At 49.1% G+C, this 26,932-nt stretch overlaps 1 protein-coding gene across 4 annotated transcripts; it reads left to right on the forward strand.

Moving 5' to 3' along the window:
* The first annotated feature begins 972 nt into the window (after positions 1 to 972).
* On the forward strand, positions 973 to 24,813 carry COMMD7 (COMM domain containing 7). Of its 4 annotated transcripts, XM_040981647.1 has the most exons (10): positions 1,102 to 1,162; positions 8,278 to 8,365; positions 8,455 to 8,508; positions 8,607 to 8,709; positions 21,583 to 21,639; positions 21,722 to 21,759; positions 22,163 to 22,253; positions 22,528 to 22,577; positions 22,941 to 22,989; positions 23,482 to 24,813. In XM_040981647.1, the coding sequence occupies exons 3-10, from the start codon at positions 8,494 to 8,496 to the stop codon at positions 23,556 to 23,558; spliced, it is 480 nt and encodes a 159-aa protein (XP_040837581.1). In that variant the 5' UTR covers positions 1,102 to 1,162; positions 8,278 to 8,365; positions 8,455 to 8,493; the 3' UTR covers positions 23,559 to 24,813. The 4 variants fall into 4 exon arrangements, with proteins under 4 accessions (XP_040837580.1, XP_040837578.1, XP_040837581.1 ...); XM_040981646.1 differs by lacking the exon at positions 8,278 to 8,365 and having other exon boundaries at positions 973 to 1,162; positions 8,458 to 8,508; XM_040981644.1 differs by lacking the exon at positions 8,278 to 8,365 and having other exon boundaries at positions 974 to 1,162.
* The last annotated feature ends 2,119 nt before the right edge of the window (positions 24,814 to 26,932 follow it).

Genomic DNA, 26,932 nt, shown 5'->3' on the forward strand with positions numbered 1-26,932 from the left:
CAGGCTCCTGGCTTCAGATCAGCTTGGTTCCCACCACTGAGTTCATTTAAGGAGTGAACCAGTACCTGGAAGATCTTTCTATTTCTCCTCTCTGTAAATCTGCTTTTTCAATTAAAACAATCATCATCATCAAATAAAATAAAAAACCCTCTGAGGATGATTGAAAGGCAAGCACTGGTGTGGGTTAATCCTCCGCCTGAAGCATCAGCATCCCATATGGGCTCTGGTTCCAGTTCCGGCTGCTCTACATTATGTGTTAGAAATACAGAAAATACAGAGTGAATGCTCTGATACATGATGGCTCGGCCAGGTCAAAGCCCAAAGCTGGTAGCTCCGTCAGGGTCTCCAACTTGGGTGAAAAGGACTTAAAAGTTCCAGTACTTTCTGCCACCTAGGGTGGCGGCAAAAGTGGTGTTTTAGTTCCTAGTTTAAATTCCTCCAACTCCATGCCATTCTTTGCACAACCTTTGTTGAGTGTGTTTCCCACCACAGTAAAGGGTATCAAAGTGTGGTCTCTGGAGATTTGGCAGAAATGCAAATTTTGAGGTTTCATGGTCAGAGCCTCAGTGAGATGCTGCGGATGCACCTGCCTGGGCTTGATGTGTGCTCTCAGTCGCGGCTCTGGTCTGCATGGATGGGGCCTGGCATGGTGCATCGGAATCAAGGAGTCAGCAGTTGGTCATCGCCTGCTGATTTCCTATATACCAACTGCTTGCCATAAGTGTCTGTGGGAAGAAATCATCCCAGCCGGCACGCCTTTGGCATTTCACAGACAGGAAAACCGAGCTCCAGGAGAAGCGCAGCCTGTACCTAGGGGTCATCCCGCCGGCCATGGCAGGTGAATCAATGCCATGTAGGGTCGCACCGCTGTGCCTCAGCACCATCAGTCAGGCACAGCTGACACGCCTGTTCCTGGCAGCCAGCGCGCCCCGCCGCAGCCCGGGACCGAGGGGGAGGAGCGCGGCCGTCGCCGTGGCGAAAGTGCGGCTGCGGAAGCGCGGCCAGGCCGGCGGCGGCGGCGCGGGACGAGGCTGAGGAGCTCCGCGGCTGCTTGCGGGGCCGGGACCAGGCCGGCACCATGGGCCGCCTGCACTGCACGCAGGACCCGGTGCCCGAGGCCGTGGGCGGCGACATGCAGCAGCTGAACCAGCTGGGCGCTCAGGTGGGCCGTGCGGCCTGGCTGGGGCGGCGGACGCCCGGGTCAGGGGTCTGAAGGGGGCGGCCTGGGCCTCCAGGATGTTAGCAGCTGTGAGGGGCTGCCGCCTCGCGTTTGAGGAGTGTGAGGTGGACCGCGGTAGTCGGGAATTGTGGTCTGAGGAGAATTTGTGGAACCAAAAGGTCCAGTTCAAGCCCAGTTGTGGGGGCGGCGTAGGATACACGGGGACAGGACGAGGGGGCTTCGGGGGTCCTAGAGGAGGGACGGAGGGGCCGTTGTGCCGCGGCTGAGGGAACCGAGGGCGGGGAGGGAGCCGAGGGCGCAGACGAAAGGCGCGAGAGCCTGGGGGCCGCTCGGCCGTGAGCGCTTTTGGAGGGAGTCCGGGGGTTGGGGCGGCCGAGGGGAAGCGGCATCCGAGGTGGGGTTCCGATCGGGCCCTCGGGCCTGCCCGGCCGGGGTCAGGGCCCCGGGAGCGAGGACAGTCCTGCTCGGAGTGAGGGGCGTGCCCGGAAGTGCGCACGGGGTGGCCCCTGGCCGTGCGGGGCGGAGGCGGAGCCTTCCTCTCCGGATTCGGGGCCCAGGCGCCGGCCAGGTCCTCCTTGGAGGCTGCCTGCGGGAGCCAGCCGCTCTGAGCACCCTAGGCGGCCGGGAGAACAGGTTACAATGATTCCCGGCTCCATTGTAAAGATACCTCAGTCTCTTATCTCAGTATCCATCCCGGCTCCCTTCCCACATAGGTCTACATAGGTCTGTTTGTGGAGAAAAAAAAAATACTAACTTACCAGTTTACTGATAAAGTAATAATAAAGATAATGATGCCGGGGCATTTTCTTTTTAAAGACAGAATGACACAGAGAATTATTGCCCAGTGTCCACAACAGCCCGAAGTAGGCCAAACCTCAAACTGAAGCCAGGAATCCCGGGGTCTCCCACAAGAGCCCAAGCTGGGTGGCCACTACCTGCTCCCTTCCCAGGTGCATTAGCAGGGAGCTGATTGGAATTGCTGAATTGCCAGGACTGAATAGTACCAAGGCCCTCCAGTATAGCTTATGGAATGCAAGATCCTAAGCAGCTTAACCCACTGTGCTCCAACATCAACCCTGCCAGACGTTCTAAGCTTGCATTGTCCAACAGAATAAACCCTGAGGGCCTGGCATCTTGGTTTAGCTCATTAAGCCTCTACCAGCAGTGCTTGCATCCTCTAAGGGTGCTGGTTCAAGTGCCCACTGCTTCACTTCTGAGACCGTGGCAAGAGGCATCTTCAGCCGTATGGGAGAGCTAGGAGAAGCTCTTGCTTCCTGCCTTGTGCCTTGCCTAGCCTTGACTGCAGTGGTCTTTTGGGGAGTGAATCAGCAGGTGGAAGATTTTCTCAGGGAGAAAAAAAAAAAAGAAGGAAAATTGTGACATATTTCTCTCCTCCCCCCCACTAATGTTATTAATTAATTAATTTAGAAAGTAGAATTACACAGAGAAATCATCTATCCTCCCGTTTCCTCCACGAGTGACTGCATCTTGCCTTGTAAAAGCCAGGAACTCCATGCAGGCCTGCCACGTGGGTAGCAAGGGTCCAGGCACTTGGGCCGTCTGCTGCTTTCCCAGGCACAGGGGGAGGGAGTTTGACCAAAACTGAGTGGCCAGGAGGTCAGGACATGAAGCTGTGCACACATGGGATCCTGGTGCTTGCAAGGTGTGGCCACAATGGCTGGAGCTGTGTTGATCCAAAGCCATGAGCCAGGAGCTCTTCCAGGTCTCCCACATGGGTGCAGGATCCCAAGGCTTTGGGCTATCCTTGACTGCTTTCCCAGGCCACAAGCAGGGAGCTGGATGGGAAGCACCCATATGGGATCCTGGCAGGTACAAGGTGAAGACTTTAACTGCTACGCTATTGTGCTGGGCCCTTAACCCTGGCCTTGTACGGGCCCAGCTCCAGGTATTGCAACCATTTGGGGAGTGAACCAGGAAGCTCTCTCCCTCTCTGTCTCTCCTCTCTGTAGCTTTGCTGTTCAGATTAATCTTTAAAAATCAAAAAAGAAGACAGAGAAGCACTGTAGTCCCAAAGCTGTGCCCCCTGACAACTGTGAACAATCCTAGCTAATGTGAAGCTTGGCAAATTGGTAGGTGTTTAAATCATCAATTCTTAGGTAATAAGAGAGTAAATTTAAAAAATATAATGAAGAAGAGACAGACTCCATGATTCTGTCACTTCTAGGGATGAGAACAGAACACACAGGAAAGTCAGACAGTATCCAGATGTATGAAACTAAAGTGTATTTCTCTTCAACTCAAAAGTTATTTTAATATTTTTGTATTTGATGGAAAAAATCTTAAATTATCGGTAAATGTATGAATGTCCTTTAGAATTTTTCTCTTTTTACAAAGAAGATGTAAAAACGTGTATTATGGATATTATCCCTAGCAAGCATAGATCTGTATTTTTTTTTTTTTAGGATTTACTCATTTTTATTAGAAAAGCAGAATTATTGAGAGAGAAGGAGCAAGATCTTCCATCTGCCAATTCACTCCCCACATAGCTGCAACAGCCATACCTGAGTGAGTTAGAAGGCAGCAGCCAAGGGAGCTTCTTCTGGCTCTCTCACATGGGTGCAGGGGCCAAGGACTTGGGTCATCTTCCACTGAGTTCTGAGTGAACGAGGTACACAGTATCAGGGAGTTGGATTGAGCCAAGACTCAAGCTAACATCGATAAGGAATGTTGGCACCGCAGGCAGATATTTAACGTGCTACACCATAGCACTGGCTTCATGCATTCCTTTATTTTTAAAGATTTATTTTATTTTTATTGCAAAGTCAGATATACAGAGAGGAGGAGAGACAGAGAGGAAGATCTTCCGTCCAATGGTTCACCCCCCAAGTGGCCACAATGGCCAGAGCTGCACCGATTCGAAGCCAGGATCCAGGAGCCTCCTCCTGGTCTCCCACGCAGGTGCAGGATCCCCAGGCTTTGGGCCGTCCTTGACTGCTTTCCCAGGCCAGAAGCAGGGAGCTGGATGGGAAGCAGGGCTGTCAGGATTAGAACCAATGCCCAAATGGCATCCTGGAGATTGCAAGGTAAGGATTCTAGCCATTAGACTACTGCACCGGGCCCATTGCAAAATTCTTTGAAATTTTGTTTAGTTGAGAAGCATAAAGAGAGCTTCAATTCCTAAATACACAAAATGGCAGTAACAGGCATGGAATAGTGCCAAAGGGAGTGTCGGAGCTGGAACTTAATCCAGGTGTCTCACAGGGGTGACAAGAATCCAGCAGAGCCCAGGCTGCTGCCTCTTAGGGATGCTACACTGGCAGGGAGCTGGCACGTGCAAGGCGAGGACTTTAACCACTAACCTATCGAGCTGGGCCCAAAAAGCAGGGTTTTAAAGTGTGCTTTAAATGTGTTTAAATTAGAAGATTTATTGTTCAATGAGAATGCAGTGGAGGGTGGTTTAAGTCCTTTGCGCTCCTGCACCCACATGAGAAACCCAGAAGGAGCTCCTGACTAGATTGGCTCAGCTCTGGCCATTACAGTCATTTGGGAAATGAAACAGTGGATGGAAGGTCTCTGTCTCTCTCTGCTCCCTACAAATCTACTTTATCTCTTTGATAAAAAATAGATATTTTGGGGCCTGCCTGCATGGCCTAGCGGCTAAAGTGGAACTGCTAGGATTACAACCGGCGCCAGGATCCCATATGGATGCCGGTTGTAATCCTGGCAGCTCCACTTCCCTTCCAGCTCCCTGCTTGTGGCCTGGGAAAGCAGTGGAGGACGGCCCAAAGCCTTGGGACCCTGCACCCGCGTGGGAGACCGGGAAGAGCTCCTGGTTCCTGGCTTCGGATCGGCATAGCGTTGGCTGTTGTGGTCACTTGGGAGTGAATCATCGGACGGAAGATCTTCCTCTCTCTCTTCTCCTCTCTTTCTCCCCTTCTCTCTTTAACTGACTTTGTAATAAAAATAAATAAATCTTAAAAAAAAATCAGTTTCTTAGTTATACTAATCACATATAAAAATTTTCATTTATAAAAAAATAGATCTTTTTTTTTTATGGTTTTCCTTTGAAATATATAGGAAGGAGATAGTTTTGCAATGGAATTACTGGGCCATGGAGTACAATCACTTAAAAATTGTATTGTGAAATCCGTTTCTCATAGGTAGGGGTGCCCTGGCTTTTCCCCTCGGCAGGCAGAGCCTGTGCGCTTCCTGTACTTTGGCCAGCTCTGGTGTCCTCCTCCAGTGTTGTTTGCAAGAGCTGATAAGTGGAGAATGGGTCCCTGTTTTCCTGACCTGCATTTCTCTAGTCCAGAGTGACCTTGACTGTCTGTTGGGTGAGAGTACTTGAGATCCCGATAGACCCTAATGGTCCCAGAGGGAGGGAGGAACATTCCAGGAGAAGATCCATGCAACAGATACCATGCACTTAACATAGCTGAGGTGCTGTGATAATGCTGAGCAGCTCCAGGAGCCATCTCAGCTCGGGCAGGCTGTGTTCCTTACCAAAGGGGAAGGGACAAGGTGTCCATAGGTGATGTTTGGGGAGGAGGCCGAGGAAATTCTATATCTGAGCGGGCCTCCAGCTTTCTTCTGCTGCTTTTTTATTCTCTCTCTCTTTTACCTGGTCTTTTATTTTCAAAGTTTGCAGGAGTTTCCTTTCTTTTTAAAGATTTTTTTTTTTTTTTTTTGTATTGCAAAGTCAGATATACAGAGAGGAGGAGAGACAGAGGAAGATCTTCTGTCCGATGATTCACTCCCCAAGTGAGCGCAACAGCCAGTGCTGCGCCGGTCCGAAGCCAGGAGCCTCCTCCAAGTCTCCCACGCGGGTGCAGGATCCCAAGGCTTTGGGCCGTCCTCGACTGCTTTCCCAGGACACAAGCAGGGAGCTGGATGGGAAGCAGGGCTGTCGGTATTAGAACCAGCGCTCATATGATCGTGGAGCATTCAAGGCAAGGACTTTAGCCCAGGCTATTGCGCTGGGCCTGATATATTTGTTTTTATTAGAAAGTCACATTTATAGAGAGAAGGAGAGTCAGAGAAAAAGAGAGGCACATTCACTGGCTCGCTCCCCACAGGGCTGCAAAGGCCAGGACTGAGCTGATCTGAAGCCAGGAGCCAGGAACTTTTTCTGGGTGTTCCACAGGTATATTGGGGCATGAACTGGCACCTATATGAGCTACTGCACCGGCCTTAAGAGATTTTATCTTATTTTGTGTCACTTGGATCATTTAAATATAACCTTACCCATAAATTACTCTTATAATTTCACAAACTAGTTTTATATATTTTTAAGTGCATTTTAGAAAAAAATTATACAAAGCACTGTCAAGAATGTATAGAGAATTTAGCAGAAGAGGCAGGTGTGTTTGTGGACTTTGAGTTAGAGTGCTAAGAGATCCACTTAATGTTTTTGTTTGTTTGTTTGTTTGTTTTTTCATATGTTAAGTTCCTCTTGGAAGGTGGGCAGAGGGCCTGGTGCTCCAGTTATATAATTGTGACTCCTGTCCTTGCTGCAGCTTGCTTAACTTCCAGCTGTGCCCTCTGCTGGAGGCTTTGGCTTCAGTTCTCTGCAAGATGGCTGTCACCTCTGTCCTCCCTGTGGGGACTAAAACTCCAGGCTCTTGAGCTTGCCCAGGTGCGCAGGAGTGGTCAAGGGTATCACTTTGACTCACGTCTGGGTCTTTTGCTGATTTATATATTTATCTACCGCCAGCACCCTCTATTCTCATCCCATGGCTACCCCTCCATTTTGTTAGAAAAGCAGAGAGACAGAGGCAAGTGCCCAACAGCCAGATGGGGTCACGTCGAAAGCAAGACCTCAGAACTCAGTCTGGGTCCCCAATGAGGAGTTGGCGCATAAATACTTTGGCAGGGGCACATTAAGAGGAAGGTAGATGCAGAGTGGGGCAGTAGATCCAGGTGCTCCAGTGCCACTGTGGTCTTCCCAGGTGGCAACTTGTGCTGTGCCAAACAGCAGCCCCTGCTGGCAGGAGGGGTTTAAACTCTGGCATTTCAGTTTCCCCAACTCTGCTCTAATTCTGTGCCCTTGAGTGCAGGTGTAGGAAAGTAAAAATTGCTATCCATATGTGCTCAGACTGCTGCAACAGCCTTGACTGGATGGCTCACACGGCCAGATTTCCCACTGCTCTGCAGGTCGGAGGGCTGCCTAGCCTGTTTGGTTTCTGGTGAGAGTTTGCTGTCCACCTTGGAGATGGCTACCTTCTTGCTGGACCCTCACATGGTGAGAGAGAGAAAGAGAACATTCTGAAGTCTTTTCCTCCTCAAGGGTTCCAGCCCTGTGGGGATTGCAGCACCACTCCAGGCTGTCATTAACCTCCCATCACCTCCCAGGCCCTGTCTCCAGGTGCAGTCGCCTTGGAAGTCAGGGTTTTAGCGTGTTGACTGTCACCTCCCCGCAAAACACCAGCAGGCAGTCCTTAGCCACGCAGTGCCAATAAGGAAAGGTTAACATACACAAACAGGTGCTTTCTAACACACTGACACTGCACAATGAAATGTTACAGTTGACCATTGTGCTGTGTGACAAAATGTGTAGTGTAGGGCCCGGTGCGATGGTCTAGTGGCTAAAGTCCTTGCCTTGAATGTGCTTGTATCCCATATGGGTGCTGGTTCTAATCCTGGCAGCCCTGCTTCCCATCCAGCTCCCTGCTTGAGGCCTGGGAAAGCAGTCAAGGACGGCCCAAAGCCTTGGGATCCTGCACCCACGTGGGAGACCTGGAGGAAGTTCCTTGCTCCTGGCTTCGGATCGATACAGCACTGGCTGTTGCGCTCACTTGGGGAGTGAATCATCGGACGGAAGATTTTCCTCTCTGTCTCTCCTCCTCTCTGTATATCTGACTTTGCAATAAAAATAAATAAATATTTAAAAATGTGTAGTGTGAGGGTGCCCTAGGAAATGTGGAAAGGCAAATCAGAAAAACGATCCAAAGTCAGCCCCGAGGAAGTCACAGCTCCTAACTCTGGTGAGCTCCCCTTTAGATCATTTCTCTCTGTGTGTGGTGTGTGTGGATGGCACATGCATCATGTATGTTTGGACCCTACAAATGTATATATACATAGTCTCCCAGTGTCTGTCTCCTAAATAGCCCAGTAAAAGGATCTTCATTTTTTCTTAGGCAATCTAGTGACAGATCTGTTGACCTTGGTGGCGGGTGGAGACGTTTAACTTTATGATCACCGCGCTGAGTCTCAGTGCCTGTCCTGGTTCCTTTCCCTGAGGGTCTGCGGCTGGCGGAGGCGGCTCTGACCAGAAGCTGCCGTTTTACTGATGCTCTGTGGTTTTCTCTCCGCAGCAGTTCTCAGCCCTGACAGAAGTGCTTTTCCACTTCCTCATGGAGCCCAAGGAGGTAAAGTGCTTTGCTATGGAGAGTTCCCAGGTGCGGGCGGGTGAGTGGTCCTGCCAGGCTTAGGAAGTGACCGGCCTGGATTGTGCTATCCTTGGCAGGTGGAAAGGTTCCAGACTCAGCTCTCTGAGTTTGCCACTACTCATCAGATCAGCCCGGGCCCGCTCCGAAGCATCGTGAAAAGCCTCCTCCTGGTCCCCAGTGGTGAGTAGCTTCTCACAGCCCCAGGGGGGAAGGCCATGGCTGCACTCAGGCATGCCCAGGGCACAGAGCCAGAGCATTTGTCACGAGCCAGACAGGGGTGGGGCTCGCAGTCTAGGGCTGGGACCCAAGAACAGGTCCATGTAGCACATGCACTGAACATGTAGATTCCTTTTTACCCCCTCAGTCTTTATTACCTAAGCAATACAGTCTAACAACTATTTATGTGGCATTTGCAATACGTTAGGTATCATAAAGTAATCTAGAGATAACTTCAAGTGTACAGGAGGATGTGTGTAGGTCATTGTATGTCACATGGAAATACTGTGTCGTCAGATGTAGGACACCTGGGTGTCTGGAAGGTGGTTTCTGAAGAGTGTCCTGAACCAAGTCCCTCGGGTACCATGCCCAGCAGCCGGCCTGAGAGTTCAGCCAACCTCTTCCAGGAAGTCCCCACTTTAACTATCTAGGGCTTGTGTTTTGCATGTTTTTTTTTTTTAAAGATTTGTTTATTTTTATTGCAAAGTCAGATATATAGAGAGGAAGAGAGACAAAGATCTTCCATCCAATGTTTTACTCCCCAAGTGACTGCAAAGGCCGATGCTGTGTCAATCCGAAGCCAGGAACCAGGAAGCCCCTCCAAGTCTCCCATGTGGGTGCAGGGTCCTAAGGCTCTGGACCACCTTCAACTGCTTTCCCAGGCCACAAGCAGGGAGCTGGATGGGAAGTGGAGCTCCTGGGATTAGAACCAGTGCCCATATGGAATCTCGGTGCGTTCAAGGCAAGGACTTTAGCCACTCAGTCACCACGCCAGGTCCATGAATTATAAATGTTAAGACAGATACGATATATATATAGAGAGAGATGGAGAGTTTTAGGAATCTTAGTTTGCCACATCAGGCAGTTTCTGGTGGAAGAGAGGGATGTTCAACATCCTGGCACAGCTTGTGTATCCTGGCGACCCAGTGGCTAGAGGCAGCTTTAACAGACATTAGTGGTTTTTTTTTTTTTAAGATTTATTTATTTTTCTTGGAAAGTGAGATTTACAGAGAAAAAGGAGAGACAGAGAGAAATATCTTCCATCCACTGCTTCATTCCCTAGCTGGCCCCAATGATGGGAGCTGAGCTGTTCTGAAATTAGTAGCCAGGAGCTCCTTCCAGGTCTCCCACGCAGGTGTAGGATCCAAAGGCTTTGGGCCATTCTCTACTGCTCTGCCAGTGCACGAGCAGGGAGCTGGAGTAGAAGTGGAGTAGTTGGGACACGAACTGGCGCTCATATGGGATCCCGGTGGATGCAAGGCGAGGACTGCAACCAGTAGGCTACTGCTGGAGCCCCAGGTTTTGCTGATCCTGACAGGAAAATCACATAGTGATCAGAATGTCATGCTTCCAAGTAGATGGCCTTCCTTTTGAATTCATGTCTATTGCAGGGTGCGAGCGAGATCACGCCAGATATGTGTAAGGTTTATTAAGGAGTCTTTATTAACCAAGCTTGGTAATAGCAGCGCCCACTAGAAATAGCAAATCACAAGTCCATATGGCAGTCCAATCAGTCATAACCCCAAAAGGAAGAAATGGTCATTACCCTCAAGTCCATACGTTAAGCTAAAGGCCTATGTCCCAGCTTCCCCCACAATGTAAGTTATCCTAAGAGACGTGCAACAAATAACCTAGACACACTTACAGAGCTGCAGACATTCACCTTTCCCTGGCTTCTCTGCCCACAATCCACTACTGCTAGGCCTCAACTCTCCGGGAACTTCACAGTACACAAATTAGAAATACAAAGCGTCTTGGCATTGCTATCTTCATTGTCTCACCCAACCAGTAAACAGAGGGTGAGGAATACAGACACACAGGGGCCATGCTCAGGGGATGCCTGTCCTCAGAGGTACTGGGGAGGCCACGAGTCGGAGTGCCAGAGCGATGGAAACACATGACCAAAGAGTGAGCCCTTCCTTTTCATGGGCCTTTAAAAGGCTTGTGATGGGTGTGGCTACACAACAATGCAATACCGCCCCCTCTCAAGTACTAGGTGAGAGTCACAGGTGGGCAGGAGGGAACACCTGGGTGGTGGGGGAGTGACTTCCAAGCTAACGACCCTGATCTAGCTGCCTACCTCACCACAATGTCCATCCTTTATTGAGTGATGTACCTTACCCTGGCACCTGCCTTTCTGACCTTTACCAGCCCCTCCCCAGAGTGATTTTTACCCACCTCTACGCCTTTCTTTCTAAAGGGCATGGAAAATGTGAAGATTAATTGAAATCATGACAACATAATGCTTATAGCTAAGTGCTGCCGTAAGATTGCTCTTAGTTTTTTGTATTGTGTGCTAAATGTAATCTTTGGATATTTCTTTATTTGAAAGACAGTAGGACAGAGACAGAGAAAGGAGAAAAGAGAAAGAGGGAGAGGGAACTTCCATTTGTTGATTCACTCTGCTAATGGCTGCAACACGAAGAGTGTGCCAGGCTTAAAGCCAGGCGCCCATGGTGCAGGTGATGGAGTAATCCTGGCCCTGCACACCCTGGCTGGTGCACACATGAGTGCAGTCCGAGGTCATCCAATGTGAGGTTTCTTGGGGGACTCCCCAACTAGATGGCTGGACTCAAACCGCAACCACAGGGAAAATCACAGGATGTGTGGTCCTATTTTCAAGTGCATGTGTCTGGACTGGGCCTCCTTAGTTGCTGATGCCCATTGCAGTAGACAGCATGTCCAGATGCTCACAAGGGACCTGAGCTAGTGGAGGTCATCCAGTGCCTCATCAGAGGATGGAAAGCAAAACAGGTTGGACCAGTCTCCTGGCGAAGCTTTGCAACAAGTTCTTGGGCCTTTGGATGCACACTGAGGTGGACTTGATGAGCCAAAGACCTTGCAAAGATTTTCCTCAACCCTAGAGCAATGAAACCAGCAAGTTCTGAGAACTATCAAAACCACTCAACTCGCACCCTTGGGACACTCTTCCCCACCTTGGGAGTCTGTAAGGCATCATCAGATGACCGCCCCCACCCATCCCTGGTTGCTGATGGGTGCAGTTTGACAGCAAACAGTGGCTCTGTCCCCCTCCCCCTAAGGCTATAGGAGAAAAAAATCTGAAACATTTGTCCCACCCACCTTCCTCCTTACCTTCACTCTCCCCACCCTAATTAGAGCCCACACAGGGACGTGTATTCCTCTCAACTATGTAAACAATTTTAAGAAAGAAACAAAACAAAAACAGGATCCAAGAACTCTGCCAGGTCTCCCCACATGGGTGGCAAGGACTCAAGTACTGGGGCCACCATCTGCTACTTTTTAGTTGCATTAGTAGGAAATCTGATTTAAAACGAAGTAGACAGGACTTGAACTGACATTGTGGTATAGAATACAGGCATGCCAAACAGAGGGTTAAAAACCAAATAAATGGCTTATTTGAAAGACCAACTTACAGATCAGGAGAGATGGAGAGAGAAAGAGAGAGCGCGAGCCATTTTCCATCTGTTGGTTCACTCCTTCTGTTGTACCTGGGTCTGGGCCAGACAAGCCAGGAGCAGAAACTAGGCAAGCTTCTGCTGCTTTCCCAGATGCATAAATAGGGAGCTAGGTGGGCCCAGCATGATAGCCCAGCGGCTAAAGTCCCCACCTTGCTAGCGCTGGGCTCCCATATAGACACCGGTTCTAACCCTGGTGCCCCGCTTCCCATCCAGCTCCCTGTTTGTGGCCTGGGAAAGCAGTAGAGAATGGCCCAAAGTCTTGGGACCTTGCCACCCGCATGAGAGACCCAGAGAGAAGCTCCAGGCTTCTAGCTTCAAATTTATCTCCAGCCATTGCAGCTACCTGGGGTGTGAATCAGCGGACGAAAGATCTTCCTCTCTGTCTCTCCTCCTCTCTGTTATATGACTTTCCAACAGGGAGCTGTATGGGAAGTGGGACACAAACAGGCTTTCATATGGGAAGGTGCTAGCTCACAGGCGGAGGCTTGACCTATTACACTGCAGTGCTAGCTCCTGGGCATGTAGTTTGCAAGCTAGCTTATTAGTGTCTGTAACAGCTCATTTTCTGTAAAGTAGCATCACTTACCAAATAAGTGATGACATTTGAGTCTTGGTCACATCAGATAATATAACTATTGGGCTCTGGGAAATGAGCCTCTAGAGCCTCAATTTCTTATCTGGAAAATGGAGTCATAAGAGCAGCTTGCGATAGAGATGTTAGGAGTAAAATACAGGGTTGGCTATACAGTAGCCTGCATTAAAAAAAATTTTTTTTTAAAAGACTTATCTGTTTATTTGAAAGGTAAAGTTGGAAAGAAAAAGAAAGAAAGCTCTTCCATCTGCTGATTTACTCTCCGTGTGGCCCTGCCTGAAGCCAGATGCCTGAAGTCCATCCGAGCCTCCCGTGTGGATGACAGGGCCTAAGCATTTGGGCTGTCTTGCTGCCTTCCCAGGTGTATTGGCAGGGATCTGGAATGAAAAAGGGGCACCCAGGACTCAAACTAGCACCCATGTGGGATAATGTCACTGCAGGTGGAAGCCTGCGCTAGCCCCTGTAGCCTTTTTTTTTTTGAAGATTTATTTTATTTTTATTGGAAAGGCAGGCAGATATACAGAAAGGAGGAGAGACAGAGAGGAAGATCTTCCGTCCATTGGTTCGCTCTGCACTTTCCAAGTGGCCACAATGGCCGGAGCTGAGCCAATCCAAGCCAGGTCTTCTTCCAGGTCTCCCACTCTGGGTGCAGGGTCCCAAAGCTTTGGGCCATCCTCAACTTCTTTCCAAGACCACAAGCAGGGAGCTGGATGGGAAGTGGAGCCACCAGGATTAGAACCCATTAGTGACCATATGGGATCCCAGTGTGTACAAAGCGAGGATTTTAGCCACTATGCTACTGCGCCGGACCCCTGCATATAATTCTTTAAGATAGCCCATTTCCAGAGTTATCAACCCTTTCTTCTACACACAGCCCACTTTTTCTCTCTGCTCTCTGGATCCGATTGTTTTAAAGAAATATCTTTCATTCCTAGATACCTATGAGCTGCTTATCTCTGAAAGATAAAAGGTTTTCTTCCCCTTATCAAACCACAGTGCCACTATTCCTATCTGGGAGAGCACTAGGCAGCCAGAGGTCCCATTGTCTTCTGCATTTTCTTTGTTTAGGGTGGGTTTCCATTGATCCAGATGGGGCAGCTCTTCCTCCGATGTGCTGGCGGGCGCTCCTGTGCCTGCCTCCGCTCTCAGGGCCAGTTCTGAAGCTGTCGCCAGGTTCCTCATTCAGCCCTGCAAAGAGCTGATGAAGCTCTAAGAGTGAAGAGAGAGGGGATTTGTTTTCTTCCTTGGATCCAGACCTGAGATTTTTTCCTTGGGACACATGGAGCCCCTCCTGCCACTATGGCAGGATCCCTTTCCCCTTTTTTCCCCCCAGAAATAAATCCTGCTTTGCAAACTGGAAAAAAAAATGAAGAGAGAAAGTAAACGTGGTCCTTGGGTTGCTGTAGCAAGTGAAGCTCATCATGGGATGTCTCCTTAGCAAGGCTGGAAACAGGAGGTGTCTATTTAACACTGCCCATTTTTACTTGTTTCTGTCTACCCCACCCCCCACCCCAAGTCATTTACTATTTTTTTAAAGATTTATTTATTTTTTAAAGATTTATTTATATTGCAAAGCCAGATATACAGAGAGGAGAGGAGACAGAGAGGAAGATCTTCCGACCGATGATTCACTCCCCAAGTGAGCGCAATGGCCAGAGCTGAGCTGATCTGAAGCCAGGAACCAGGAGCTTCTTCTGGGTCTCCAACGTGGGTGCAGGGTCTCAAAGCTTTGGGCAAGGATCCCGTAGAGTTCAAGGCAAAGACTTTAGCCACTAGGCCACACCCTCCCCGCCACCTCTGGGCCATCTGCTTTGGTTTTGAATGTGCTTCATCCCACAAAGGTTCTTGTGTTTAGATCTTGGTCCCCAGTGTGACAAGGTGGGAGCTGATGGGACTGGTAAGAGGCTGGCTTGGTGATGCTCCTTGGATTGTTGGAGTCCCTGACCTTGGGAAGGAACACTGCCCTCTAGAGTGTGGATGTTAGGAATGCCTAAGCCAGATTTCTGAGTCTGGCTTCCTGTTCAAGATGTTTGCCTCTTGGTGCCCAGGATCCGTCTTTCCCCATGGGCCTTGGTCCAAGCAATGCTGGGTTCTCTGGACTTAAACTACGTTAGATATTTTATTAGAGCAACAGAAAGTCAAGTAATTCCATTTTGTGTCCTGTTCTTCAGGCTTCTCTAATTAGGCTGAGTAAACTCCTGTAGATCTTTGAGGAGAAGAACAATGCTTGCTACATTTCCAAGTGATTCTTGGCAAAACTAATACTTCATTGTCCTCTACACGTGTTCTGTCCTCTGTGCTGTTTGAAGCTTTAAAGACCAGCCCAGGGGACAGAACTGTTGCAAACTATATTAAGCTGCCACCAGCCATGCTAATGTCCCATGTGGCTTCCAGTTTGAATCCTGGCTGTTCCCATTTCCCACCCAAAGAGCAAAACATGGCCTGAGTCCTTGGACACGGCACCTATGTGGTAGACTGGAAAGACGCTCCTGGCTTTGGCCCATTCCAGCCCTGGCCGTTTGGGCAATGAGCCAGCCAGTAGAAAATCTCTTTCACTGTCTCTCTTTCTAACACTGCTTTTCAATTATGTAAATATAAATAAATCTTTTTTAAAAATATTCATTTCATTGGAAAGTCAGATAAACAGGGAGAAGGAGGCAGAGAGAAGAAAGTCTTCGTCTGCTGGCTCACTCCCCAAGTGGCCACAACAGCTGAAGATAAACTGATCCGAAGCCAGGATTCAGGAGCCAGGAGCTTCTTCCATGTCTACACGCAGATGCAGTGTCCCAAGGCTTTGGGCCGTCCTCTACTGCTCTCCCAGGTCACAAGCAGGGAGCTGGATGGGAAGCAGAACAGCCAGGGCACGAACCAGTGCCCATATGGGATCCCAGTGAATGCAGGGTGAGCACTTTAACCCCTAGGCCACAGCATTAGGTCCATAAATAAATCTTAAAACAAAACAAACACTGGGGCCTGGTATGATGGCCCAGTGGCTAAATCCTCACCTAGCAAGCACCAGGTTCCTATTTGGGTGCTGATTTGTTTCCCGGCTGCTCCATTTTTCATCCAACTCCCTGCTTGTGGCCCGGGAAAGCAGTGGAGGACAGCCCTAAGCCTTGGGACCCTGCACTCATGTGAGAGACCTGGAAGAGGCTCTAGGCTCCTGGCTTCAGATTGTCTTATCTCTGGCTGTTGCTGCCACTTGGGAAATCAAACAGTGAATGGAAGATCTTCCTCTCTGTCTTTCCTCTTCTCAGTAAATCTGATCTGACTTTCCAATAAATAAAATTAATTAAAAATTTTTAATTAATTAATTTTTTAAAGATTTATTCTTTTATTTTTATTGGAAAGGCGGATATACAGAGAGGAGAGACAGAGAGGAAGATCTTCCGTCCGATGATTCACTCCCTAAGTGAGCGCAACAGCCTATGCTATGCAGATCCGAAGCCAGGAGCCTCTTCCTGGTCTCCTACGCGGGTGCAGGGTCCCAAAGCTTTGGGCCGTCTTCGACTGCTTTCCCAGGCCACAGGCAGGAAGCTGGATGGGAAGCAGGGCTACCGGGTTTAGAACCGGCGCCCATATGGGATCCCGGGTGTGCAAGGTGAGGACCTTAACCACTGCACCATCGCGCCAGGCCCAATAAAAAAAATTTTGAAGGATATTTTCCATTTTTTACAAGTGACGTGCTAGTGACTCTAGTTCTGATGTTTTTAAGTTTCTTCCATTGTTAGGCAGAGACTGGGCTACAGGTCTGCTTTAATATCCGCATTGCTTAGGACAAAGGAGTCGTTAAGAAAAAGTTGAAAAGAGTTATAAATTCGAGATCTGCCATGATGCAGATCTGTGGTTTTTTTTGTTTGTTTGTTTGTTTGTTTTTTTAAGATTTATTTATTTGTCTGAAAGGCAGATATACAGAGAGGAGGAGAGACAGAGAGGAAGATCTTCCATCCAATGTTTCATTCCCCAAGCAGCTACAATGGCTAGAGCTGAGCCAATCGGGAGCCAGGAACTTCTTCCAGGTCTCCCACACTAGTGCAGGGTCCCAAAGCTTTGGGCCATCCTCGACTGCTTTCCCAGACCAGGAGCTGCTTTCCCAGGCAGGGAGCTGGATGGCAAGTGGGGGCAGCTGTGACAAGAACCGGCACTCATATGGGATCCTGGTGTTTGCAAAGCAAGGATTTAGCCACTGAGTCCTAGTGCTGAGCCCTGGGACATCTTCCTGCTTTCAGTTTTTAGCAGGGAGCTGGATTGGATGTGGAGCAAACTGGCATCCCTATGGGATCATGGCAGGTACTGACCTCCATGTCTCTTGTTAATGTGCCTGGAAAAGTAGCAGAAGATGATCCAAGTCCTTGGGCTCCTGCACCGGTGTGGGAGTCCCAGAAGGAGCTACAGGCTCCTGATTTCCAAGGGGCCAAGCTCCTACCTTTAGAACATTTGGGGAGTGAGGCCATGAATTGAAGATCTCTCTCTCTCTGTCTCTCTTCCTCTTTCTCTGTATCTGCCTTCCAATTAAAATAAACAAAGAAGTTAAAAATAAATAAATACTTAAATAGAGCAGCCAGGTCTCAAAGAGGTACCCACATATGCTGGCACTGCAGGTGGTGGCTTTATATGGTATACTACAGTGCTGGTCGCCATATTATTATTTTTTTAAGTTGTTTTTCGGGCCGAATGTGGTAGCCTAGTGGCTAGAGTCCTCACTTTGAACGTGCCAGGATCGCATTTTGGCACCAGTTTTAATCCGAGCAGCTCCATTTCCCTTCCAGCTCCCTGCCTGTGGCCTGGGAAAGCAGTCGAGGACAGCCCAAAGCCTTGGGACCCTGCACCCGCGTGGGAGAGCTGGAAGAGAAGATCTGGGCTCCTGGCTTCGGATTGAAGCAGCTCCGGCCATTGAGGTCACTTGGAGGATGAATCATTAGACAGAAGATCTTTCTGTCTCTCCTTCTCTCTATATATCTGACTTTGCAATAAAAAATAAATAAGTTTTTAAGAAAAATTATTTTTTTGGTCCCAGCACCAGGCCCTCAGCTGTTCCATGTCCAGTCCAGCTTCCTGCTAATGCCTCTGAAAAGCCACAGAATATGACCCAAGTGCTTGGGCTCTACACCCACGTGGGTAACCAGCAGAAACTCGGCTCCTGGATCCCACCTGTCCCAGCCCCTGCAATTTTGGCCGTATGGGGAAGTTTGCTCTTTCTCTCTCTGTAACTCTGCCTTTCTTTCTTTGTTTGTTTTTTTTTTTAAGATTTATTTATTTTTATTACAAAGTCAGATATACAGACAGGAGGAGAGACAGAGAGGAAGATCTTCTGGCCGATGATTCACTCCCCAGGTGACTACAACAGCCATTGATGCGCCGATTCGAAGCCAGAAGCCACGAGTTTTCTCCAGGTCTCCCACGCGGGTGCAGGGTCCCGAGGCTTTGGGCCGTCCTCGACTGCCTTCCTAGGCCACAAGCAGGGAGCTGGATGGGAAGTGAAACTGCCGGGACTAGAACCAGCGCCCATATGGCATCCATGTGAGTTCAAGGCGAGGACTTTATCGGCTAGGCCACAATGCCAGGCCCAACTCTGCCTTTCAAATACAGATCAATGAATCAGTCGTTTAAAATATCAGTATGAGAGGCCTGGCGCAGTAGCCTGGTGGCTAAAGGTCTTGCCTTGCATGTGCCGGGCTCATGCTGTGTATGAGAACCGAAAGAAGCCCTGGGGCCCTGGCTTCAGATCGGCTGAGCTCCAGTCATTGCTGCCACTTGGAGAGTGAATCAACGGATGGAATGTCTTGCTCTCTTTTGTCTCTCCTTCTCTCTGTATGTCTGACTTTCCAATAACAAATATGTATACATATATATATATATTTTTTAAAGATTTATTTATTTTTGTTGGAAAGGTGTATATACACAGAGGAAGAGAAACGGGAAGATCTTCCTTCCAATGGTTCACTCCCCAAGTAACCGCAACAGCTGGAGCTGAGCCAATCCAAAGCCAGGAGCCAGGAACTCTTCCCGGTCTCCCATGCGGGTGCAGGGTCCCAAGGCTTTGGGCCATCCTCAACTGCTTTCCCAGGCCACAAGCAGGGAGCTGGATGGGAAGCGGGGCTGCCAGGATTAGAACCGCCACCCATATTGGATCCTGGTGCATGCAATGCGAGGACTCTAACCACGGTGCTATCATGCTGGGCCCAAAATAAATAAATCAATAATTATTTTTTTTAAAAAACGAACCTTATAGAAAATGTGGATTATGAAAAACTATGCAAGATTTCTTTAAAGTTTATTCATTTAAAATTTTTTTCCTAAAAGGCAGAATAACAGAGTGGAGCAAGCAGAGTCCCTGGTTTATTCCCAGAATGACTGCAGCAGCCACAAGTTGAAGTCAGGGGTCTGGAATTCAACAGGGATCTTCACATTGATGGCATGGGCTTAAGGACATGGACCATCAGCCCTTGCTTTGCCAGGCACATGAGAAGGAAGCTGGATTAGAAGGAGAGCAGGCAGGATTCAAACTGGCACTCCAATGTGGAATGCTGGCATTGCGATCAGCAGCTTAACCTGTTGCATCATACAACCGGCCTCAACGCATAGAAGAGTGAGCCAGAGGATCTTCTGTCTACTAGTTCGTTCTTTAAATGGCTGCTGGGCTGTCAGTCCAAAGCAAGGAACCAGGAACTTCATCCACATCTCCCACATGGATGGAAGGGGCCCAAACGCTTGAGCCTTCATCTGCTACTTTCCCAGGTGCATCAGTAGGTACCTGGATTGAAAGTAGAGCAGTGAGGGGCTGGTAACCTAGAGGGTTAAGCCACTGCCTGTAATGACAGCATTCCATGCTTCTGATGCAGCTCCCTGCTAATGCATCTGGAAAAGCAGGAAAGGATGGCGCAAGAGCTTGAACCCTTGCATCCAGGTGGTTGACCTGGAAGAAACTCTTGGCTCCTGGCTTTTGCCCTGACCCAGCTCTTGTCATTGCAGCCATTGAGGGTGTATACTGGCTTATGGAAGCACTCTCTCTTGTGCTCGCTCTCCACAAAACAAAGGAAACAGTAAATTCAAAAAAACAAAAGCAGCAGGACTGGAACCTGCACTCATGGGATACCAGTGTCACAGGCAGCAGCTCAGCCCACTGCCCACAACCCTGGGCGCCTCGCGTTTGTCTTTCACTTCCATTTTTCCACACTTTCATCGAAATATCTCAGACAACAGCAGAGTTCACAAGGAAGAGAATGGAGTTATGGGGGAAGCAGATCAGACTTTGGGTTTCTTACAGAGGAACATGTCTGAAGTTTTAAGATCTTTTTGGCATTCAAGATCTGAGTGCCCTAACACCAGCCTAGTGTTGGTGAGTCTGCATCCCGCTGAGCACGCTGTGCAGCTGCATCTCCCGGGCCTTCTGCAGCGTAGCTGTGGAGTGTACAACTGTTGAGTGTTTGCATTTGTCAACTCCTGATCCTCAGTTTCCTATTAAATTAAAGGTTGTAATCATAATCCCCACTTTACAGTATTGGGGGATCACTAAGCCAAATACTGGATTAGAAGTGGGTGTAATGAGGGCCGAGCATGTGTTGGGCAGGGCTGGAGCGGGCCACAGCACCCATTAGTTTGCTGAGGGTAGAGGGCAGAATGAATTCATCAACTACCCCAGTGAAGCTTCACAGCGAATTTCTGCGCCACTGAAGACTCAGAGGCGGACTATGATAGCCAATTGACCTCGGAAAGATTTCCTCATCCTTGGAGCAGCAATATCCAGCAGCATCTCAGAACTATCAAAAACACATGAACAGAACCCTCAGAAGAGGCCTCACAATGGGGACCTCGAGATGACACTGGGTGGCAGTTCCCCAATCCTCCGGGTAATGTGGCAGTTGGAAAGCTGGGCGTGGTTTCTTCTCCTTATCCCCGCCCCCTCCATACACAGGAAGAAAAAAATGTGTAAACAAGGGTCACTATCCCCTGATCCTCGGTCTCACCCTGATCAACTGTGTAAACATCATCACTAATAAAATTAAAAAAAAAAAAATGGATGTAAGCGGAGGAGTAGTGCTCAGGGCAGTTAGGAGTTAATTGGATTGGCAAGGGAAATGTCCCCCTTAAGCAGTCTGGTGGCCCAAGTTTCCTGGGGTCCTGTCTTTTCTATTTCCCTGTGGCTTCCTTGCACAGCCTGATTTTGGAGATAAAAGATTTCCTCCCTTTGTTTACATGGCTGATCTTACAGGACACAACAACAGCCTTTAGGGTTATTTTTCTGGAGTGAGGGAGGGGTGGGCCCTCGGGTTTAGGGTGTCGGTTCAGGCCCTTCACCTCCCCCTGTTCACGGAGGTGGGATATCTTCTCAATCTTCTGGTAGACTAAGACCTGCATAAATTTTGAAGTGGTCTCCTAATTGTGGCTCTAGGCTGCAGCCTGCAACTTGCAGGTCAAACACTCAGAAGGCTGGCTGCTGCCACAGTGTTTTCAAGAACCTAAGCCCTCAGCAGAACAATGCAGGCATCACAGGGGATATGCCGAGGGCTGCAGAGAGACAGAGAGGAAGATCTTCCATCCGATGATTCACTGCCCATGTGGCCACAGTGGCCAGTGCTGCGCCAATCCGAAGCCAGGAGCCAGAACTTCTTGCCAGATCTCCCACATGGGTACAGGGTCTCAGTGCTCTGGGTCATCCTTGACTGCTTTCCCAGGCCACAAGCAGGGAGCTGGATGGGAAGTGGAGCTGCCAGGATTAGAACCGGTGCGCATATGAGGACGTTAACCACTACACCATTGCGCCGGGCCTGATTGGCCCTTTTAACTGATTTCTCCCATTTCCAGGTGCCTTGAAGAAGAGTCTCTCCGCGGAGCAGGTACTGGCCGATTTCCTGGCTCTGGGTAGGTTCCTGGCCCAGGTTGCTGCAGGAGAGGGCCTTTTCGACTTTTTATCCTATTAGCGAACCCTTCTGTTCTCTTGCAGGTCTCAGCGAGGAGAAAGCCACTTACTTTTCTGAAAAGGTATTAATTCTTAATCACAATTAAGATTCTTTTTATTGGGAAAAATGCTGATTAAGACAGAATTCAATGTGTCATTTCATGTGACTTTACATAAATATTAGAGTGCTTTAACCATCCGCACCATGTCATACATGTCCAGTTCTTCTCTGATTTGACTGAATTTAAATGCCATACGGTTTTTGTTCCAATGTGCGTTAAGCTTTGGGAGGAAGGGAAGCGCTGGTGTGCATTAGATGTCTCCTCTGTACTCCACTTCCCTGGTCGTCCGCGCTACAGCCCGGCCCTGGGCCCCGCATTCTTCCCGCTGTCTGTGTAAACACTCCTCGGTGCTGTGCTGGGAGCAGTATCCGGAGGGGCAGCGTTTTCCTGTGCTTGTGACTTCGGTTTTGGGCTTTTGTTCCAGTGGAAGCAGAACGCCCCCACCCTTGCTCGCCGGGCCGTAGGTCAGACTCTGACGATTAACCAGCTTGTGGACATGGAGTGGAAGTTTGGAGGTAAGCCATTAGAGCCGGTCCCAGGTGCTCGGGGTGAGGAGAGGTTGGGGGTCAGAGGCTTTGGGGCAGCCTCAGTCCTCTCCTCCGCCAGGGCAGGGCAGCAGCTGCCTTCTGACTTGATGTCCAAGTTCAGCAGCTTTTTCCCTCACTGGCTCTGCGGGCTCACTCCCTGAAGAGCACACATTGTGTCCTTCTGCCGGCCCACCTGTAAGATCGGGGTCTTCAGGCTGAGCCCGCAGTCACTCACTGCTTATTTTTCTCTTCTGTGCCACAGTGACATCTGGAAACAGCGAACTGGAGAAAGTGGGAAGCATCTTCTTACAAGTAAGTCTTCTCCTGACTTAACACGGATAGATGTTTGGACTTGGTTAAAATTTTATGAAATCTATATTGAGTTTCTTTAAACAGCCATTCTATGCATGTGTTGATCTCAGTGTCACCACCTGGGGACTTTGTCGCTGATATGCCTGCTGTCAGATAAATAGTTCCTAACAATGTGTGTAACAGTCTGCCCCTTTATTCTCATGACCTGCTGGGACTCTTGATGGGGAACAATCCAGACTGCTTCTGTATCGCTTGCAAACAAGAAGCTAGATGCTTCTGTGTTTAATTAGGTGAAAAGGTTTTGAGAATTTCTTTGCCCAGTTGTCATCATTTTAATTTGAATTTTTTCTTCCTCCTACTCAGTTAAAGTTGGTGGTTAAGAAAGGCAATCAAACTGAAAATTTGTATATAGGTGAGTCTGAATTCCCACATGAGCCTTTCATATTTAGCATGTTCTCTTCAATCAGTGGCCTCATGAAGCCCAGCTACAAGTTATCTCTTCCAGAAGACAAATACTAAGTGCCCTGTGGGGTAGCCATTCCACTGCTTTTGCATGCACTGGGGATGGTACAGGGCAGGGCTGGTAAGAAGCCTTTCGCAGGTTGGAGATCCTATAGCTCGAGAGTGTTTTGGACAAAGGGAAACGTGGGGAAGCCGTGGCTGGCCTTGGCAGCTGAAGGACACGAAGCCATGGACCGATGCCTGTTGGCCCCTTTGCGCAGTGGGGCTGTGCCTGGGAAGTGGAGCTGAGGGCTCCTGTGCTCGAGGCCCTAGCCCTTTAGGATGATCAGTTACCCATGACAAACAAAAGTGAAAGCCTCTGGGTGGAAATTAATTTCCATGGATGATACTGTGGAGTTGGAAACACTTACCTGAAGCTGATTTTCTTTTTTTTTCTCTCCAGAATTAACCTTGCCTCAGTTCTACAGCTTCCTGCATGAAATGGAGCGAGTCAGAGCCAGCATGGAGTGTCTCAGCTGATTTCTTGTCCCCTCTATGTCTCCGTGGCCCCTCATCCCTTACTGGGTGACCGCTCCCAGAGGCACCTCCCGCACAGGCCTACGGGTGCTCCATTTCCCCCTGCTGACTCATGGAGAGTCCAGGTGCAAAAAGCTTTCTGGAAAACCAGACTACTAAGTCCTGAAAGGGCCCTCCCCGCACAGTTTACCCGTTACATATATTGTTAGGGAGCAGCCACTTCCCGTGTGCCAGGACACAGCTCCATGTCCCCATGGGCTGTCTTATCCAGGTGCAGGGAAGCCAGTCCACTGCCCCTTGCTCCTCAAAGTCCACAGAAAACTAATGGTACCATCTCTCATGCTAACACACCAATCCCTCGACCCTACCAAGAGCCACACCCCTTCCTGGCTGAGGAGGAGGTGGTCTGTATGAGTGACAATGTGTGTGCAGTGCTCATGGCTGCTGCCTGTTGATCAGTGGGGCCTTGCCCTCGGTTTTTAACGCATCAGTCACCTGTGTACAGATGCATGATTGGTATCTGAAAAGAACCGAGGCCAAGCCTTGCCCCCACTTTCGGTTTTGTTCTGAAGTGTTACAATAGGACAGGATTTTTGAGGCCATCTGAGCCTATTTTGGTTCAAGCCGACCACGTCTGTTGGTTAGACAATGAATAAAAAAGGTGGCGAAGGTCTTCAGCCGCTTGTCCTTTGGCTTGATTTGAAGTCATCTGCTTAGCCGAGAGCTAGTGGTTCCATCTTCCCAAGTCTCTGCCTGGCTTTGGTAAAAGCCCGGGATGTTGGGCAACACCAGCCATGGCGGTCCAGAGTGGAGTCCATGACAGCATGGAGGGGGGCCAGGTTAAAGCATCACAAGACTAGTGCTTTGTACCCTCCTCTTCCTCACCTCCTCTCCCACCAACCAGGCCTCGGACACTTCTATTGAGTTTTGAATGACTAATGCATGCCTGGGACTCAGCAGATACAGTGGAAAGTTATTCCATTTCCTGCCCCCACCGCCTTTCCCTGGTTCTCTTCCCCAGAGGCAAACGGAATTCATTCTGTGTTCATGAAGACATTTGCTGCATTTGTAAACACAGATAGGTTCAGTTTGACTTTCCTTCCCACACAAAGGATAGCATGTCCTACCATCCTGTGCCCTGCCTTCTTCCCCTTACCTCGGAAGCCACTCTATCTCAGAACATTTGAAAGCACCGTTCTCTTTACTAGTTTCTTATTGTTGTTCTTGTTGCTTTTTAAAATATATTCATTTATCTGAATGGTTGACAAAGAAAGTCTTCAGTGACTACAAAAGACATGGCTGGGGGCCCAGCGTGTTAGCCTAGTGGCTAAAGGCCTCACTTTGCACTCCTTGGGATCCCAAATGTGCGCCGGTTCTAATCCCAGCAGCCTCACTTTCCATCCAGCTCCCTGCTTGTGGCCTGGGAGAGCAGTCAAGGACAGCCCAACCTTGGGACTCTGCACCTGCATGGTAGACCTGGAGGAAAATCCAGGCCTGGCTTCAGATCGGCGCAGCTCCGGCCATTGAGGCCACTTGGGGAGTGAATCATCAGACAGAAGATCTTTATCTATGTCTCTCTTCCTCTCTGTAAATCTGCCTTTCCAATAAAAATAAATCTTTAAAAAAAAGACTCATTTATTTTTATTGAAAAGACAGATTTATAGAGAGAGAGATCCCAAAATGACCACCATGGTCAGAGCCAAGGTTGTCTGGAGCCTTTTCTAGGTCTCATGAGGGTGCAGGGGATACAGGCCTGAGCCATCTTCAGCTGCTTTCCCAGGCCACGAGCAGGGAGGGAACTAGATGGGAAATGGAGCAGCTGGGACACAACCCAATACCCATATAGAAGGGTTAACTGCCTACACCACGATGCTAGCCCCCCTTCTCTCTATTAAGAGATGTATTTACTTATTTAATTGAAAGGCAAAGTTCCAGACAGAGAAAGAAATCTTTTGTTTGCTGGTGCACTTCCAAAATGGCTGTGACAGCCAAGCCTGGGCCAGGCTGAAGCAGGGAGCGTAGACTCCATATAGTCTCACATGGTCACTGGGGGCCCAGGCACTCACGTGAGAGACCTGAAAGAAGCTCCTGGCTCCTGGCTTCAGATCAGCCCAGCTCTAGCCATTGTGGCCACCTGGGGAGTGAACCAGTTAATGCAAGATCTTTCTCAATATCTCTCCTCTCTGTAATTTTGATCTGCCTTTCCAATAAAAACAAATAAATCTTTAAAAATTTTTAAAAAGAAAATGTGGCCCCAAGCCCACAGCATCATCATCAACTGGGATCCCATTAGCCATACAAATTCTTGGGCCCCACTCTAGCCTGATAGAGAAAGTGGGGCCCCAGGGGCCTGTTTGATATTATTATTGATGATGATGTTTACATAGTTGATCAGCATGGAAAGGATCTAGGGTTAGGGAAAACTGGGTGTGATCATTTCCAAAATTTCTGTTTCTGGGGAAAGGTAGGGGGATAAGGAGAGAAGCCATCTCCAGCCCCCTGACTACCCCAATACCCCAGGATAGGGAATGGCCACCCAGTATCAACCCAGGGACCCAATATGGTACACACTCTGAGGGTTCTGCCCAAGTGTTTGGATAGTTCTGAAATGCTGTTGATTTCACCGATCCAAGCATGAGGAAACCCTCCCAATGTCTACTGGCTGACATAGTCAACCTTAGAGTCTCCATTCACTCAGGTTTTTGCTGTCACCGTTTGGCTGTGGTAGTTGTCTAATTTGTTCTGTTCTCCTTCCTCTACTATGGCACCAGATGTCCTCTGCAGGCCTCAATGGGCTGCCATATTCTCCATGGGCATCAGGGCCTGACGTCCACTGCTCTGTCTTACACTGAGGAGGACCTGTTCTCGGAGGCAGGCCCAAGGAGACCTGATCCCCACCCCAGGGGCCTGTTCTAACACTCTCTTAGAAGATGATTCTGATGCTATACTTAAGTCTGAGAACCACCAGGCTTACCACGGCCCACCTGTGAGAGACCCTCAGCTATATCATTGGTAAACATAGTGATCAGGATTCTCCTGCCAACAGACATCTTTGGGTGGAGTGTTGAGTGCCGAAATCAAAGTTCCAGCCTCCCACGGCTCTCCTGAGTCACAGTCACACTTCTGGGACAAGGGAGCACTTCAGCTTTTTCAGCCTACTACAAGGAGCTTGAGCTGGTGTCAGACAATAGAAGACAGAGCTCCCCCTCGCAGGCTGGCAGGTGCAGTGCTTAGAGCTGCTCCCTGTGTGTCTGGCAGCCCTGGTTTCAGTTCATCTGTGACCTTGTTCCTGTGGGCACTCTTACACTATTCATCCATCCTTACAGGCTTCTGATGCAGAAGTAATGATTGTTGTGACTGCAGACAAGGGATGGTGC

The sequence above is a fragment of the Ochotona curzoniae genome, unplaced genomic scaffold (assembly GCF_017591425.1).
Source record: "Ochotona curzoniae isolate NIBS_2020 unplaced genomic scaffold, NIBS_Ocur_1.0 contig_3520, whole genome shotgun sequence".
NCBI lineage: Eukaryota > Metazoa > Chordata > Mammalia > Lagomorpha > Ochotonidae > Ochotona > Ochotona curzoniae.